General features: G+C 56.1%; 1 protein-coding gene across 1 annotated transcript; it reads left to right on the top strand.

Annotated features, from left to right (window-relative positions):
* Window positions 1–346: 346 nt before the first annotated feature.
* CYGB (cytoglobin) lies at window positions 347–11,462 on the top strand. Its single transcript, XM_064395222.1, has 3 exons — window positions 347–647; window positions 10,225–10,456; window positions 11,129–11,462. The coding sequence occupies exons 1-3, from the start codon at window positions 505–507 to the stop codon at window positions 11,291–11,293; spliced, it is 540 nt and encodes a 179-aa protein (XP_064251292.1). The 5' UTR covers window positions 347–504; the 3' UTR covers window positions 11,294–11,462.
* Window positions 11,463–11,866: the final 404 nt, after the last annotated feature.

The following is an 11,866-nucleotide window of genomic DNA, read 5'->3' as shown; positions in this document are numbered from 1 at the left end:
TTCCAGCACTACCTCCCCCCCGCCAGCCCCGTCCTGATGTTGCCCAGAACATCTCTCTCATCCCTCCCTTTCAGGGCGAAAAAAAAAAAAAATGGGAAGGAGGGAGGAGTGGGAGAGAGGAGGAGAGAGAGAGAAAGTGAGCTCACGTTCACACATTGGTGAAGAGGCTGGTCTTGCAATGCCTTTGAATATTTTACTTTTAGGCAGTTCCTCATCAGTCAGCCACACGCATCCGAGGCGAGCTGAAGCTAACTACAGCCATGGACAGCACTAGGAGATCTCAAATCTAATCGCACGCATCATTCCTCCGGGATATTTTTTAAATTCCATATCTAAACACGCTGACAGGCAGCTGCACTCGCACACACTCACACACACACACACATCCACACGTCGCAGAGCCGCCAAGCAAACACCTTGTCTCCTCTTGCAGGATATACCCGCTCACACACATCTCTCTTTATCTCCTCCTGGCTTCCCGGAGGATCCTGCCGGCTGTTTTTCATGGAGAAAGTCCAGGGAGAAATGGAGATTGAGAGATGGGAAAGAAGTGAAGAAATTTCAGACGCAGAAAAAAAGGTTATTCAAGAGATATGGAGCAGAGTATATGCAAACTGCGAGGACGTTGGGGTCTCCATACTCATCAGGTATTTAAAAAACAAACCAAAAAAAAAAAAAAAAGGAAGCAGCAAATCCAACCGAATCTCTATATAGCTCAGAAAGAGGCAGAACAATATATAGAACTGAGTGGAGATGAATGACAGCGAGTGGGGAGCTGGCTGGGTGTATTTGCTGCCTGGGAGCAGGGAGGGATTCGCAGCGCTCCTCGGATTCCCACACCTTCGAGCCGGGTGGCAGCGGCGGGGGCAGCGAGGGAGCCTCGCCGGGGACTTTGGGGGGAAGATGCTTCCATGCAAAGGTCACCTTAACCCGAGCCGGGGCTGGGGGGCGGCGGAGCGGGGGGAGCTCAGCCCCGGCTGCGGCTGGCTTGGGGCTCCGGGGTTTTTGGCCCCCCCCAGGAGCGCTGTGCGGATGGCACGGGTCCGTAGCAGGCTGCCGGGTGAAATAATGCAAGTTGGGAGCCAAGATAAAACCCAAGCAGGTGTGTCTCCGAGGGCACCATCTGTCCCTCCGGCGGCAGCGTCGGCGGGAAGGAGAGCGCTGAAGTTGGCGGTGGGGGGCACGGGGGGGGTGTGGAGCATCCCCCGATGGCAGTGGGGCACAGGCAGCAGCTCAGAGCCCTGCACCTGCAGCCAGAGCAGGGGAGATGCTCGGGAGGTGGGGAGCAGAGGGTTCTTGTGTTGTCTGGGAGTAAAAGCATATCCAGGAAAGTGGAAATCCCACAGGGTGGCACTGGGAGTTTGGGGCATCAGTGGGGTATGGCACCAACAGGCTGCTTTCCTTATTGAGGAGGGCAAGGAGAGGGGCAGGCGAGATGCCTGCAATGGCCTTTGGCAAAGAGCAAAGATCCTGCCCAGAGCCACACCGCTGATCCCTGGGGTCAGTAATGCTGGGATGTCCCCTGTCAGACCCCACCTGGACCAAACCCCACGTGTGGGTTGTGTCCTTGCTGTTTTCTCCTGCACCAGGGACTGTGGGTGTGCAGGGAACCCCTTGGAAGGATGTGCTGTTCGCTTAGAATCATCTGAAAGTTTTCTGGTTGACTGAGCTAAAGCTCTGAGCCCACGGGGTCTGCAGGGAGCAGAGCCTCCCTGGACACCACAATCAGCAGAGCCCGTTCCCCTCCAGGCTCGCTGCCAGCACTGCAATGGGATTCTCTTACCAAGAACCCTCTGCAGATTCCAAAATGACATTGGAGACCCCTCTCCACCTCCTTGACAAACATTTCCTTCTCTCAGAGCCAGCTGATGGCTGAGCTCACTCTCCCGTGGCCCCCAGTCCGTGTAGGCAGCCAGGGCAGTCAGGAGCTGTGACAGCTCCATGGCTGGGGACACCAAACCTACCTAGGCTGGGCTTGAAGCAGGAATGGCAGAGGTCTGGGGGTTACAAGAGTTCCCTCAGCCTCACCCCAGGAGGTTCAGCTCACGGCTTGGCCACCCCAGCCCCTTGCCCAGCAGCTGGGCCATGCCATGGCCCCACTGCCAGCCCTTCCAGGTGCCCACTGCCCACAGACACAGGGAGGCTGTGGCACCAAGGGACTCGTGGCAATGCCGTGGGGGATTCACCCAGGGCAGCTCATTGCTTTTGGAGTCCCCATGGTGCTTGGAGCAGGACTGGACATGAGGAGAATCAAGGTGTGGTGTGGGGACTGGGTGGCCGAGCTGTGGTCCCAAGTCAAACTTTCCCAGCAGAAGTTTTTGGTCCAGTTTGGTTTTGGTTTTTTGTTTGTTTGTTTTTTTAATGCAGGCAGAGTTGTGTGCTGTGGTGGAGGTTTTCTCCTGCTGTGACAACAAGGCAGGACAGAATTGCCTGCTGGGGTGAACCCTGGCTCTTTGGGAGCCTTTACATCCTTAGCCATGGCACGTGCCCTGGCACACCCCAGCTAAACCCACCAGCTGCTCCCTCAGCCAGAGCTTCCCCGGGATGCTCAGAGTGGGGTCTGGCCTTGTGCACGGCCCTGGGGAGAGCGATGCCATTTGGGAGAGGCAGCAGACCTGCTGGTTTGTGTCCCCTACTCACAAACCCTGTCCCCAGAGAGGTCTGAGCCCCTCTGGGAGCTCTGAGCTGCACCCGAGCCCCCCGGGGAAGCGCGTGGCAGCCGAAAGCAGGGCAGCCCTGGGGCTGGAGCACCCAGCTGTGCCCACAGCTGGAGCAGCCGCGGCAGAAGTGGGTCATGCCTGGAGCTGCTGCCCAGGACGTGATTCAGCAGCTCCGGAGGTCGGGGCTGGGCAGGGGGCGGCCGCTGGGGGGGTGGGTGCGAGGTGACCTCCCCCACACACATTTTGGGTGGGCACGCACACAGCGTGTGGCTGGGAGCTGCTCCAGTTCAGCCTCTGCTTCACCAGCACCAGCCTGGTGCTCCTGCTCCCCTTGCTAGGGAAACTGAGGCAGAAAAGGGTTTGCACAGGTATGGCTAGGGAGAAGAAGCTGTGGAGCCCCCTTTAGTGCAGCCCCCACGGGCAGAGTGGTGAGAGCAGCTAAATCTCTTTTAAAAGTCAGCACTTCTGTGGCTGGGGTTGTGACCAGTGGCTTGGCTGTGCCTGGTGGCAGAGGGTCTCTCCTTGTTCCATCCTCTCTCCATCTCTTTAGAGATTACCTGTTCATCCTCTCTCCATCCCTTCAGAGCTGCTGAGGACAGGGAATTACATTTTCCCATGTAGGAAGGGCTGGGGGGTTGCAGGATTTCTGAAGTTATTCTGGGGCCTGATGCTGTGCTCTGAGGCTGGAGGCAATGCCCACCAAAAGGCAGGGATGGGGGACCTGCCATGCTGCCATCCTGCAGGAGCCCAGCCCAGCTCCCTTGTCCCTAACCAGCATCCCACCCTTCCACCCCCAGCCTTTCCATGCTTTGCAGGTGGGGAAACTGAGGCACAGAGCTGGGCATCATGTTCCCATCCCTCGTGGCTGCTGCTGGTGCCTGAACCCACAGCAAACCCCCGGGGTCCTGCCCTAGCACGAGGAGCCCCTGATCTCACAGAGCTCTGGGACCCCGGGGGACACAAACAGGAATAATGGGGACTAGGGCTGAGCAGCCCCCGGATCCTGGGAATGTGCGCTCTGCGGTTAAAACTGTGCCGCTAATTGACAATTTCCTCGGCGGGGAGCCTCGCCCCGGAGGAAGCAGAGTCTCCTCGCCACGCTCATCTTCCTCCTCGGGAGCTCAGGGGCCTCTGCAGCTCCATCTCACATCTCGCAGCTGCCTTAACCCTTGCTGGGGCTGGAGCAGGAGCTGGGGCTGAGCTGCTCACCTGGGGCTGAGTGATTCCCAAGAGCCCTGGGCTGAAGCTCCTCCAAAGCCTCCCCACGCCCCGGGCTCATTGCTGTGCCTCAGTTTCCCCATGTGTTATCCAGGAATCAGTCCTTTTTGACCCCTCCCTCAGCACGGAGCAGGGCAGCCTTCAGAGCCTGCATCATCCCTCACTGGGTGCAGGAGCCCTCCAGCCCTGTCCCTCCCCAGGGTACCCCTTTTCTCCTTCCGATGGTTTATTGGGAATTCTGTGACACAGGGCTGGGGATGCAAACACCCGGGGGTGGCTCAGCCCTCTGCAGCACACAGGGGCTGAGAGCACCCTGGGGTGAACATCACAGGGGGTTTGGGACCCTCTCTCCTTTGCAGGGCCCAGCTCAGCCCAGCGCCCAGGGCTGAAAGCTCAGCCTGTCCCGGCCGGCTCCCACACCCACACACACGTACCACAGGCACAGACGTGACACCACAAAACTTTATGGATTCCAGAGGGGCTAAAACCCAGGGATGGTTTCTATTAGATCCCAGGAGCATCTGGACCAAATGGTAACGCCAAGCCAAGTGCAGGCAACGCAACCTGGCTCAGCCACGGCAGGCTGTGCCGCCTCCTCAGGGCTTCTCCAGCACTCTGCTCCCTCTGTCTGCACTTCAGAGCCATCAGCTTTCCAAATTTCCGCCTTCTCCATTGCTCCTGATGTGCTCTTTCCCCCTCAAGAGGTGTAGGAGGGGAAGGAAAAGGTTTGCCAAGGCAGGATCAGGCCCCTGGGTCTCGACGGCTGCTTAGTCTGAGCAAACACACCTGGATTCAGACACTTTGCAAAGAGCTTTAAAATGTGAAAGCACTCCTTGGATGCCAGACGTTATTGTGGGTTCTAGGTTAAAATAGCAAAAAATCTGAGTAATGAGTCTGGCAATGCAGAAAACCATTTTTTTTTTTCCAGCTGAATCAAAAAAGTATGGGTTGAATCTACCCAAAAATGGCATTTAAAGAAGTGATTTTGCAGCTACCCCCAAAGCCAACATGTGTTTTGTGGAGGCGTCCATAGGGAAAGGCTCCGTTCCCGGCTGATGAAGGACACATTTCAGGGCAAAGTGGCTCAGAGAGGTGCAATATCTCTCTTTGAAAAGGGCCCAGTGAAGAGCAGCAGCAGTGTCCCTGTCCCACGCTCGTGAATGGTTGTGGTCAAGCTGGGGAGATGTTTTTGTGGAGAGCCAGAGCACAGGCGTACATAAGGGACATTTCCCAACCTAACAACCACTCCCTGAGCACTGAGGGGGTGAGTGAGGGTTTGATAAGCTCAAACCAGCCCCTTCCCCTACCATGCATTGTCTGATCACAGCTCCCAGGACCAGCCCTCCTGGCTTCTCCATGGCCAAGGCAGCTGTGTGTGGCACATCCCACACCAGCCACAACCTCAGCACTGCCAGCAGCTCTCAGGATATCCAAAGAACCTTCCCCATGTCCCCAGTCCCCGTGCTGCCCTTGCATCACTTGCAAGCCCCGTGGGGGTAAAAAATCCCACTCAGCACCCCGAGATCCACAAGGATATCCGTGACCAATGCAAGCAAAGAGGGTGAGCAGTGTGCCCGGGCATTTTCCCTGGCTGTGGCTGAGGATGGGTCGGTACCAGCCGTGGCAATTCCCCTGCAGAGCAGTGGGGAGAGCCAAGCCCCGGCGGTGCCACCGGCCCCGTTAATGAGGCTGCGGGAGCTTCAGGGCTCATTAACGGCAGGGAAACGTCAGGACAGCCCCAGCCAGGCTGGCAGGCACTCAGGGTGCCTGGGGAACACTGAGTGCCGGCTGGCTGCCCATCCTGCCCGAGCTGAGCAGGCTGGAATCACCAAGGGAGAGCTGGTGCTGGTGGTGGACACCAGCCACACACAGGTTCAGCCTGAGTGCAACATGGACCACGTCCTTGTGGATGGGTCTCACCCACCTCTCTACCCAGCTAGGGGTCTTCTTCCAGCTCCAAGGGAGGTAGGTCTCCAGAGACACGTGGGAAAGCCACTTTGGTGCTGTTAATTCACTCCTCCCATGGATAAATGTTCATCCAGGGAGGCTTCGGGCTGAATCCACAGATGTGCTAGGGAAAAACAACAGCAACGACGACTTGGAGGTGTGAGTTGTGCACACAGAAGTCAGCAGGACCTGCCTGGGGTTTCTAGCTCTTGTCCAAATGTGTTTGGTGGGATCTTTGCTGAGGAGTCGACTCCCAGCCCCACTGGCTGTCCTGGTCCCTGTGCCTTGGGCACTGGGGCATCACAGCCCCCGAGCACGGTTCAGCATCGTGCTGGGTTCTGCTCCCAAGGCTTGCAGGGGATGTGAGCTTCACCTGGAGGAAGGCCAGCTACACATTCCTCTCAGCTGTAGAAGGTGAATTTAGCATTAGTGTGTGGATGGGGGGCTTGGCCCTTCCCACCACCATCTCCACCTGTCCAGGAGCTTTCAGAGAGAGGACACTGGAGCAGGCAGGCACCATCCTCTTCCTACTCCTTAGATTTGCCTTTTTCTGTCTTGCTGAGCTGTAGCATCGACATGGCTGAGACCTTCCTGACCCTGGGCTGGGTAAACCCCCAGGCAGCAGCCTTTCCCCAGCCTGAAAAGGGGATGGTGGGCTACAGGTGGCTGGGAGGAGCAGGGGGAACACGCAGGCAAAGCCGTGAGCCAGCCCTCGGCACAATAAATAGCAGCAGCACACAGCACCTGCCTACCCATTATCAGCTGCTTTGTAGGCACCCCAGAGAGGAGCTGGAAGGAGAGGTTTGAAAGGGACACCGAGGCTCCAGGCTGCCTTAGAGTTTCTCCCACGTAGAGGGACGAGGCGAGAGAAAACATGAAAGCATTGGTAGGTTGAGTCACCAACCCTGGAGGGATTTAAGAGATGTGTACATGTGGCACTTGGGGATGTGTTTTAGTGGTAGCGGTGCTGGGTTAAGAGTTGGGCTTGGTGATCCTAAAGGCCTCTTCCAACCTAAATGATTGTGGAGATCTGGAAAAAAGGCAGTCTCCAAGTGCTGGCTGGGCCTTAAGCTGAAGCCTCCCAGCAGATCTGAGGTGAGCATTTTCACCCCATGGTTTGCAAACAGGGGAAGTGAAGTAGCAAGGGTTTAGGTGCCTGGGGGGACCAGGCAGCATCCAGGTGTCCTCTTTCCAGCTGGGGAGGCAAGGAGGTGCTGGGCCTGGAGGGTTCCTCCATGCAGGATTTGCTCTGTGTGCTCTGGGGAGAGGGAGGAAGGTGGCGGAGATGGAGGAGATGCCACTCCTCCTAACAGAAAACAGGTTTCCAGTAACTGCAGTGGCTTTGCACCTTAATTATTTCCTTTGGCTCTGCTACTGGGAATGGTTGTGTCCTTAAAGTTGTTACAAGGGCAAAAGAGAGAGGAAAAGCAATCCTGACATCCTGTCCGCTGGGTCCAGATGTCGCTGGCAGAGTACAAATTAGCGGGTGGAGAATGGAATCGCTTAAAAAGAAATTTAATGAGATCGGTATGCAGGCATCTGGTTCCTATCAATCATCATTTTGTGTGATAGGCAATGGTAAATATCATCTTTTAATGACTCTGATGGAGAAAAAAAGCCCAAACCACACACACGCACACATAATGATCCAAAAAACTTCCAGAGCCCAAGAGGTTTGAACTCTCAAAATTTTCTATAGATGGAAAAACCCCAACAGACACCTCTTCTAACTCACTACTGTTGGATTATTTTATTTCTTCTTTTTTTTTTTTCTTCCTTTCCTCTGGTTATATTTAACCTTTGTGTTAAATTAATCTTCTCTGTTTATTAACAACTACCACTGAGTGAGCCTCCTTCCCTCTTCTTTGTGGTTTGACAGCTCAAATATTTGCTCCAGGCTGAAGTTCTTGCTGCAGGCGCCTGCTGCTCTCCAAGCAGAGGTGGCTGCAGGTCTCTGGCCATCCATAGGTTTGCTCCTGAAGATGTTTTGGGCTCCCCTGTTTCAGTTCTCCACCAAAGAAATCCAGCAGACACAGGATTGAACACAGGAGCTGAGGGTTTGCTGGTTTTACATCCCCTGGGAAAGCTCCCGTAGGGGCATCAGCCTGAGGGCCTGCAAAGCAGGGAAAGGCTGGAAACCAAGAATTTGGATCCTTCATTGGTCTGGTCTCCCACAGGTTGGGGTATTTTGAGGGTTTGACCAGTCTTTGCTGCTGTCATATCTGTCCAAATGTGGGGAGAGGTGCAGGTGATGGTGCCAGGGTCTCTGCTTGGCCCTTCTCGTGCTGGGGACACACTGTGACTCCTCGTGATGCAGAGGTCAGTCCCCCATTGCTATTCCCTTCCTGGTTCAGACCAGGAATTTTTCTCAACTCCTTTCCCATGCCTTGAGAACATCCTGCCCTTCAGCTGAGATAAAATACAGCTTTTCAGGGAGCTTCCTGTGCTTTGGGGTTCAGAGGCTGAGGCATGCAGGGGCCAGCAGCTGGCAGCCTCCATTCCCTGGCTGGGGCAGCAGGTCCCACTCCCAGTGACATCCCTTGCTCCCAGTGCCTGGGGGGAGCCTGTGAAGGGGAAAGGTCCACTAGCAGGGATGGTAAAACCCATAGCTCTGATCCCTGCTGGAGCTGGAGGGCTTTGCTGGGTGACTGGAGTGCAACAGCTTGAAGAGAGGTGGGGAGGGATGGGATGAGGGCAGAAGGATGCTGAATCCAGCTGGAAAAAAATTAAACCAGAGTGGAACACTTGCCCTTCTGTGGGGAAATGCCCAGGGCAGAAGTCTTAGATCCTGGGAATGATGTTGTCTGTGAAGCCCCGGCCAGCTCCATCCCCCAGCACCTCTCTGACAGCTCTGGGCTGAAGGACTGAGCATCTCTGTGGCAGCAGGAGCTGCAGACAGCCAGGCCTGGGAGTGATTTCTCCCGACAGGGACCAGATGTGTCAGGAGGAGCTGTGCTGGGGGGAGGAGGCTGCACAACAACAAGAGGAGTTTTGTCGTGGGTCCCCTCTGGGTTTGAAAAGCAACACCTCGTCTCCCCCTTCCACCTTCCTTCCTCCCCCACCCTTTCTGCCACACATTCTTCACACCTCCAAAACCTATTTTGGGCCATCTGATGAGTCCCAGCTGCCTGGGGAAGCAGCAGGAGCGGTGGTGCACTCCAGGCACAGCTTCAGCCGCTTCCTTGGCAATGCCCCCAAGCTCTCACCAGCCAAGGGAGCGGGGGAAGGAAGGGAGGGAGGGGGGGAAAGGAGGATAACAAACTGGTAAAGGAGCCTGGTACTCAATATTGTGATTATTCATGGAGTGGTGAGTGGGGATGAGGATGTCACCTAGCTCTGGAGAGAAGGAGGGATGGTTGGAGAGAGAGGTGGGATGGGTTTGGGTTCCCGTGGTTTGGAAAGGGGTCAGGGAGGGGAGCAGGGAGTCTGCCTGGAGCCAGGAGGGGTGGGGGACAGCCTGGGAGCACTCTGCTGCCTCCTGAGCATCCTTCACCAGCCCAGGAGCCAGGGAGGGAGCTGGGTGACAGCGGGGAACCAGCACTGGTGTGGTTCTCTCCTGCATAAATGAGGTGGAAGGGGGTGGTTAATGTGACTCAGGTGTCAGCCCCAGCTGCAATCCTGGCATGGGTGGTGTTGGCATTGGTGGCTCCAGCCCTGGTCCCTGTTTCCTTGTGCCCTTCAACTCCCTGTCCCCTCCAGCCCTGCACCTCCCTGTGGAGCCCAGCATATGAGCTGTGGCCACAATTTCATTTCTTTCAGCTGCATTTCATTGGGGTTGATTTAATCCTGCAGAAAAGAGGGTCCCCAGGCCCCTCCCAGAGGGGCTGGTGAGTTTTTGGAGTATCCTCGTGCTGGGAAAAATGTCCCAAATGAGCAGTGACATCAGCTCAGGCCTTGGGTCCTGCTGGAGACTCTGATGGGGCTGATCCATGAAAGGTGGGGCAACTTGGACGAGGAGAGACTGTTCTGGGTGGTAATGCAGAAATAAAGCCCATGAGAGCAAGGAGAGGAGGCTGGGTGGGATAAAGAGAGGTTTTCATGCTCATCCCCAGCTCTCTGAGGCAGGATGGGAAGTTTTGATATATGTGGGCACATATCCAGCATCTGGCACGCCTGGGTGGCATCTCTGGGCATCAAGAACTCAGTCTTGCTGCTGCTTTGAGAGTGACTATCCAGCTGTGATGACCTTGTAGCAGATGGGGTTTGGGAAAGAGGCATCAACCTGCTGGTTTTCAGGCAGCTGAAATGCTGCAGCCCCTGGGGAATTTGATAGGAAAATCAGCCCTGGCTGTGAGACACATGGGGTGGATTCCACCACCTCCATCCCCCGTGCTCTGTTTTAACCCCTCAGCCTGCTCTCCCCCTCCTGATGGCGTTTCACGTCTGCTCTTTCTGGAAGGTTTTTTGTGAACTTCCCCTCGGCCAAGCAGTACTTCAGCCAGTTCAAGCACATGGAGGACCCGCTGGAGATGGAGAGGAGCTTGCAGCTGCGCAAGCACGCTCGGAGGGTCATGGGGGCCATCAACACCGTGGTGGAGAACCTCAACGACTCTGAAAAGGTCTCCTCTGTGCTGGCCCTGGTGGGCAAGGCCCATGCCCTCAAGCACAAAGTGGAGCCTGTCTACTTTAAGGTAAAGGATGGGAGCAAAATAACCTTTGGGCTGCTTCAGGGAGAGGGCAGGGCAGCAGGAGCTGTGCTGACCTGTCCTTGGCTGGGTGTGGGGGCTGCTCCCCACATCCTGGAGTGTCCCCCTGTGTCACTGTCCTGTGGACACCACATCCCCACACACAGCCAGTGCCAGAGCACCCAGCGCCTCCCCCTGCCCAGGGAATCCCACCTGGCTGTGCCCATGTTTGTGGCTGTGTCCCCCTTCTTCTGGAAATTAAGCATGATAGCAGGGACTCAAGCTGGTTAATTAGCCCACCTCCATCTCTGCTTGGTTTCTTTCTGATGGGAGCAGCAACACCAAGATTTGATCACAGCTTTGATCCCCACATGGCCATTCACTCAAGAGTTGATGATCCTTGTGGGTCCCTTCCAGTCTGGAATATTCTATGATTCTGTGAATAATTTGGGGTGCCCAGACTGGGGAGATGCCTCGACCTGCAAGCAGCTGCCTCCTCTCTGCCTGGGCAGGCTGCTTACCTGTCCTGCCTGCTCCAGGGGTGTCAAGGGACCTCCAGGACATCTCTGTCCTGCAGACCAACAGCATTCAAGTGTTTTTGTAGGAAAAAGCTCAATTTGCTGTGATCAGCTCCCTGGAGAGTTATTAACCCCTTCCTTGCTGTCTGCCTCCCCTCAGAAACTCACTGGTGTCATGCTGGAGGTGATTGCTGAGGAATACCCCAACGACTTCACCCCGGAGGCACACGGAGCCTGGAGCAAGATGAAGAGCCTCATCTACACCCATGTGACAGCAGCCTACAAGGAGGTGGGCTGGGCTCAGTACCCCACTGCCACCCTGTGAGCGCCCAGGGGGCCACCAGAGGGGCAGGGAGGGCTTCGCTCCCCCCAGGACTTCACTCTGGTCTCTTCTCAAGATCTTTGCTCGGTTTGGGGAGCCCGGTAGGGCCAGTTCTGTCAGCTGCCAAGTCACAATTTGATCTCCACGGGGTTTAAAATCAAACTAAATAAGCCAAAAAAAAAAAAAGCCACAGAACCGTGAAGGGTGTGGGTGGGTCGGGGTGAAGCAGTTGCAGGGGATGCTGGAAGGGGATGCAGAGGGCGAGGGGAGAGCTTTGGCTGTTGGCTCCATCTTCCTGTCCTGGCCTGTCCATCACCACCTCCCAAATCCTGCACCTCACTTGCACCATCTCAAAGTCCCTTGCACAAGCGCTGCTGCCCCGTTCACTGAGGAACAACACAACCCTCATTTTCCACGTGAGGCCCCTGGCTGAGCCTGCCTTTTGGGGGCACACCTGGACACCTCCGACAGGCACCGAGAACACTTTGCTTTGCAATTTGGGTGTCACCTGGCAGGGCTGACAGCCAGAGCCACCCGGCGTGCCCACCACCAGGTGGGCAGCAGAGCTCATTCCTC

Source organism: Passer domesticus, chromosome 20 (genome assembly GCF_036417665.1).
Source record: "Passer domesticus isolate bPasDom1 chromosome 20, bPasDom1.hap1, whole genome shotgun sequence".
In the NCBI taxonomy this organism is placed as follows: Eukaryota; Metazoa; Chordata; class Aves; order Passeriformes; family Passeridae; genus Passer; species Passer domesticus.
Note: the sequence above shows the minus strand (reverse complement) of the source record. Positions and strands in the feature narration are given on the sequence as shown.

Coding starts and splice junctions, on each gene's coding strand:
- CYGB (XM_064395222.1), top strand. CDS start 505: ATGGAGAAAGTCCAGGGAGAAATGGAGATTGAGAGATGGGAAAGAAGT. Junction 648..10,224: donor GGGGTCTCCATACTCATCAG/GTATTTAAAAAA, acceptor TCTTTCTGGAAG/GTTTTTTGTGAACTTCCCCT. Junction 10,457..11,128: donor TGGAGCCTGTCTACTTTAAG/GTAAAGGATGGG, acceptor GCCTCCCCTCAG/AAACTCACTGGTGTCATGCT.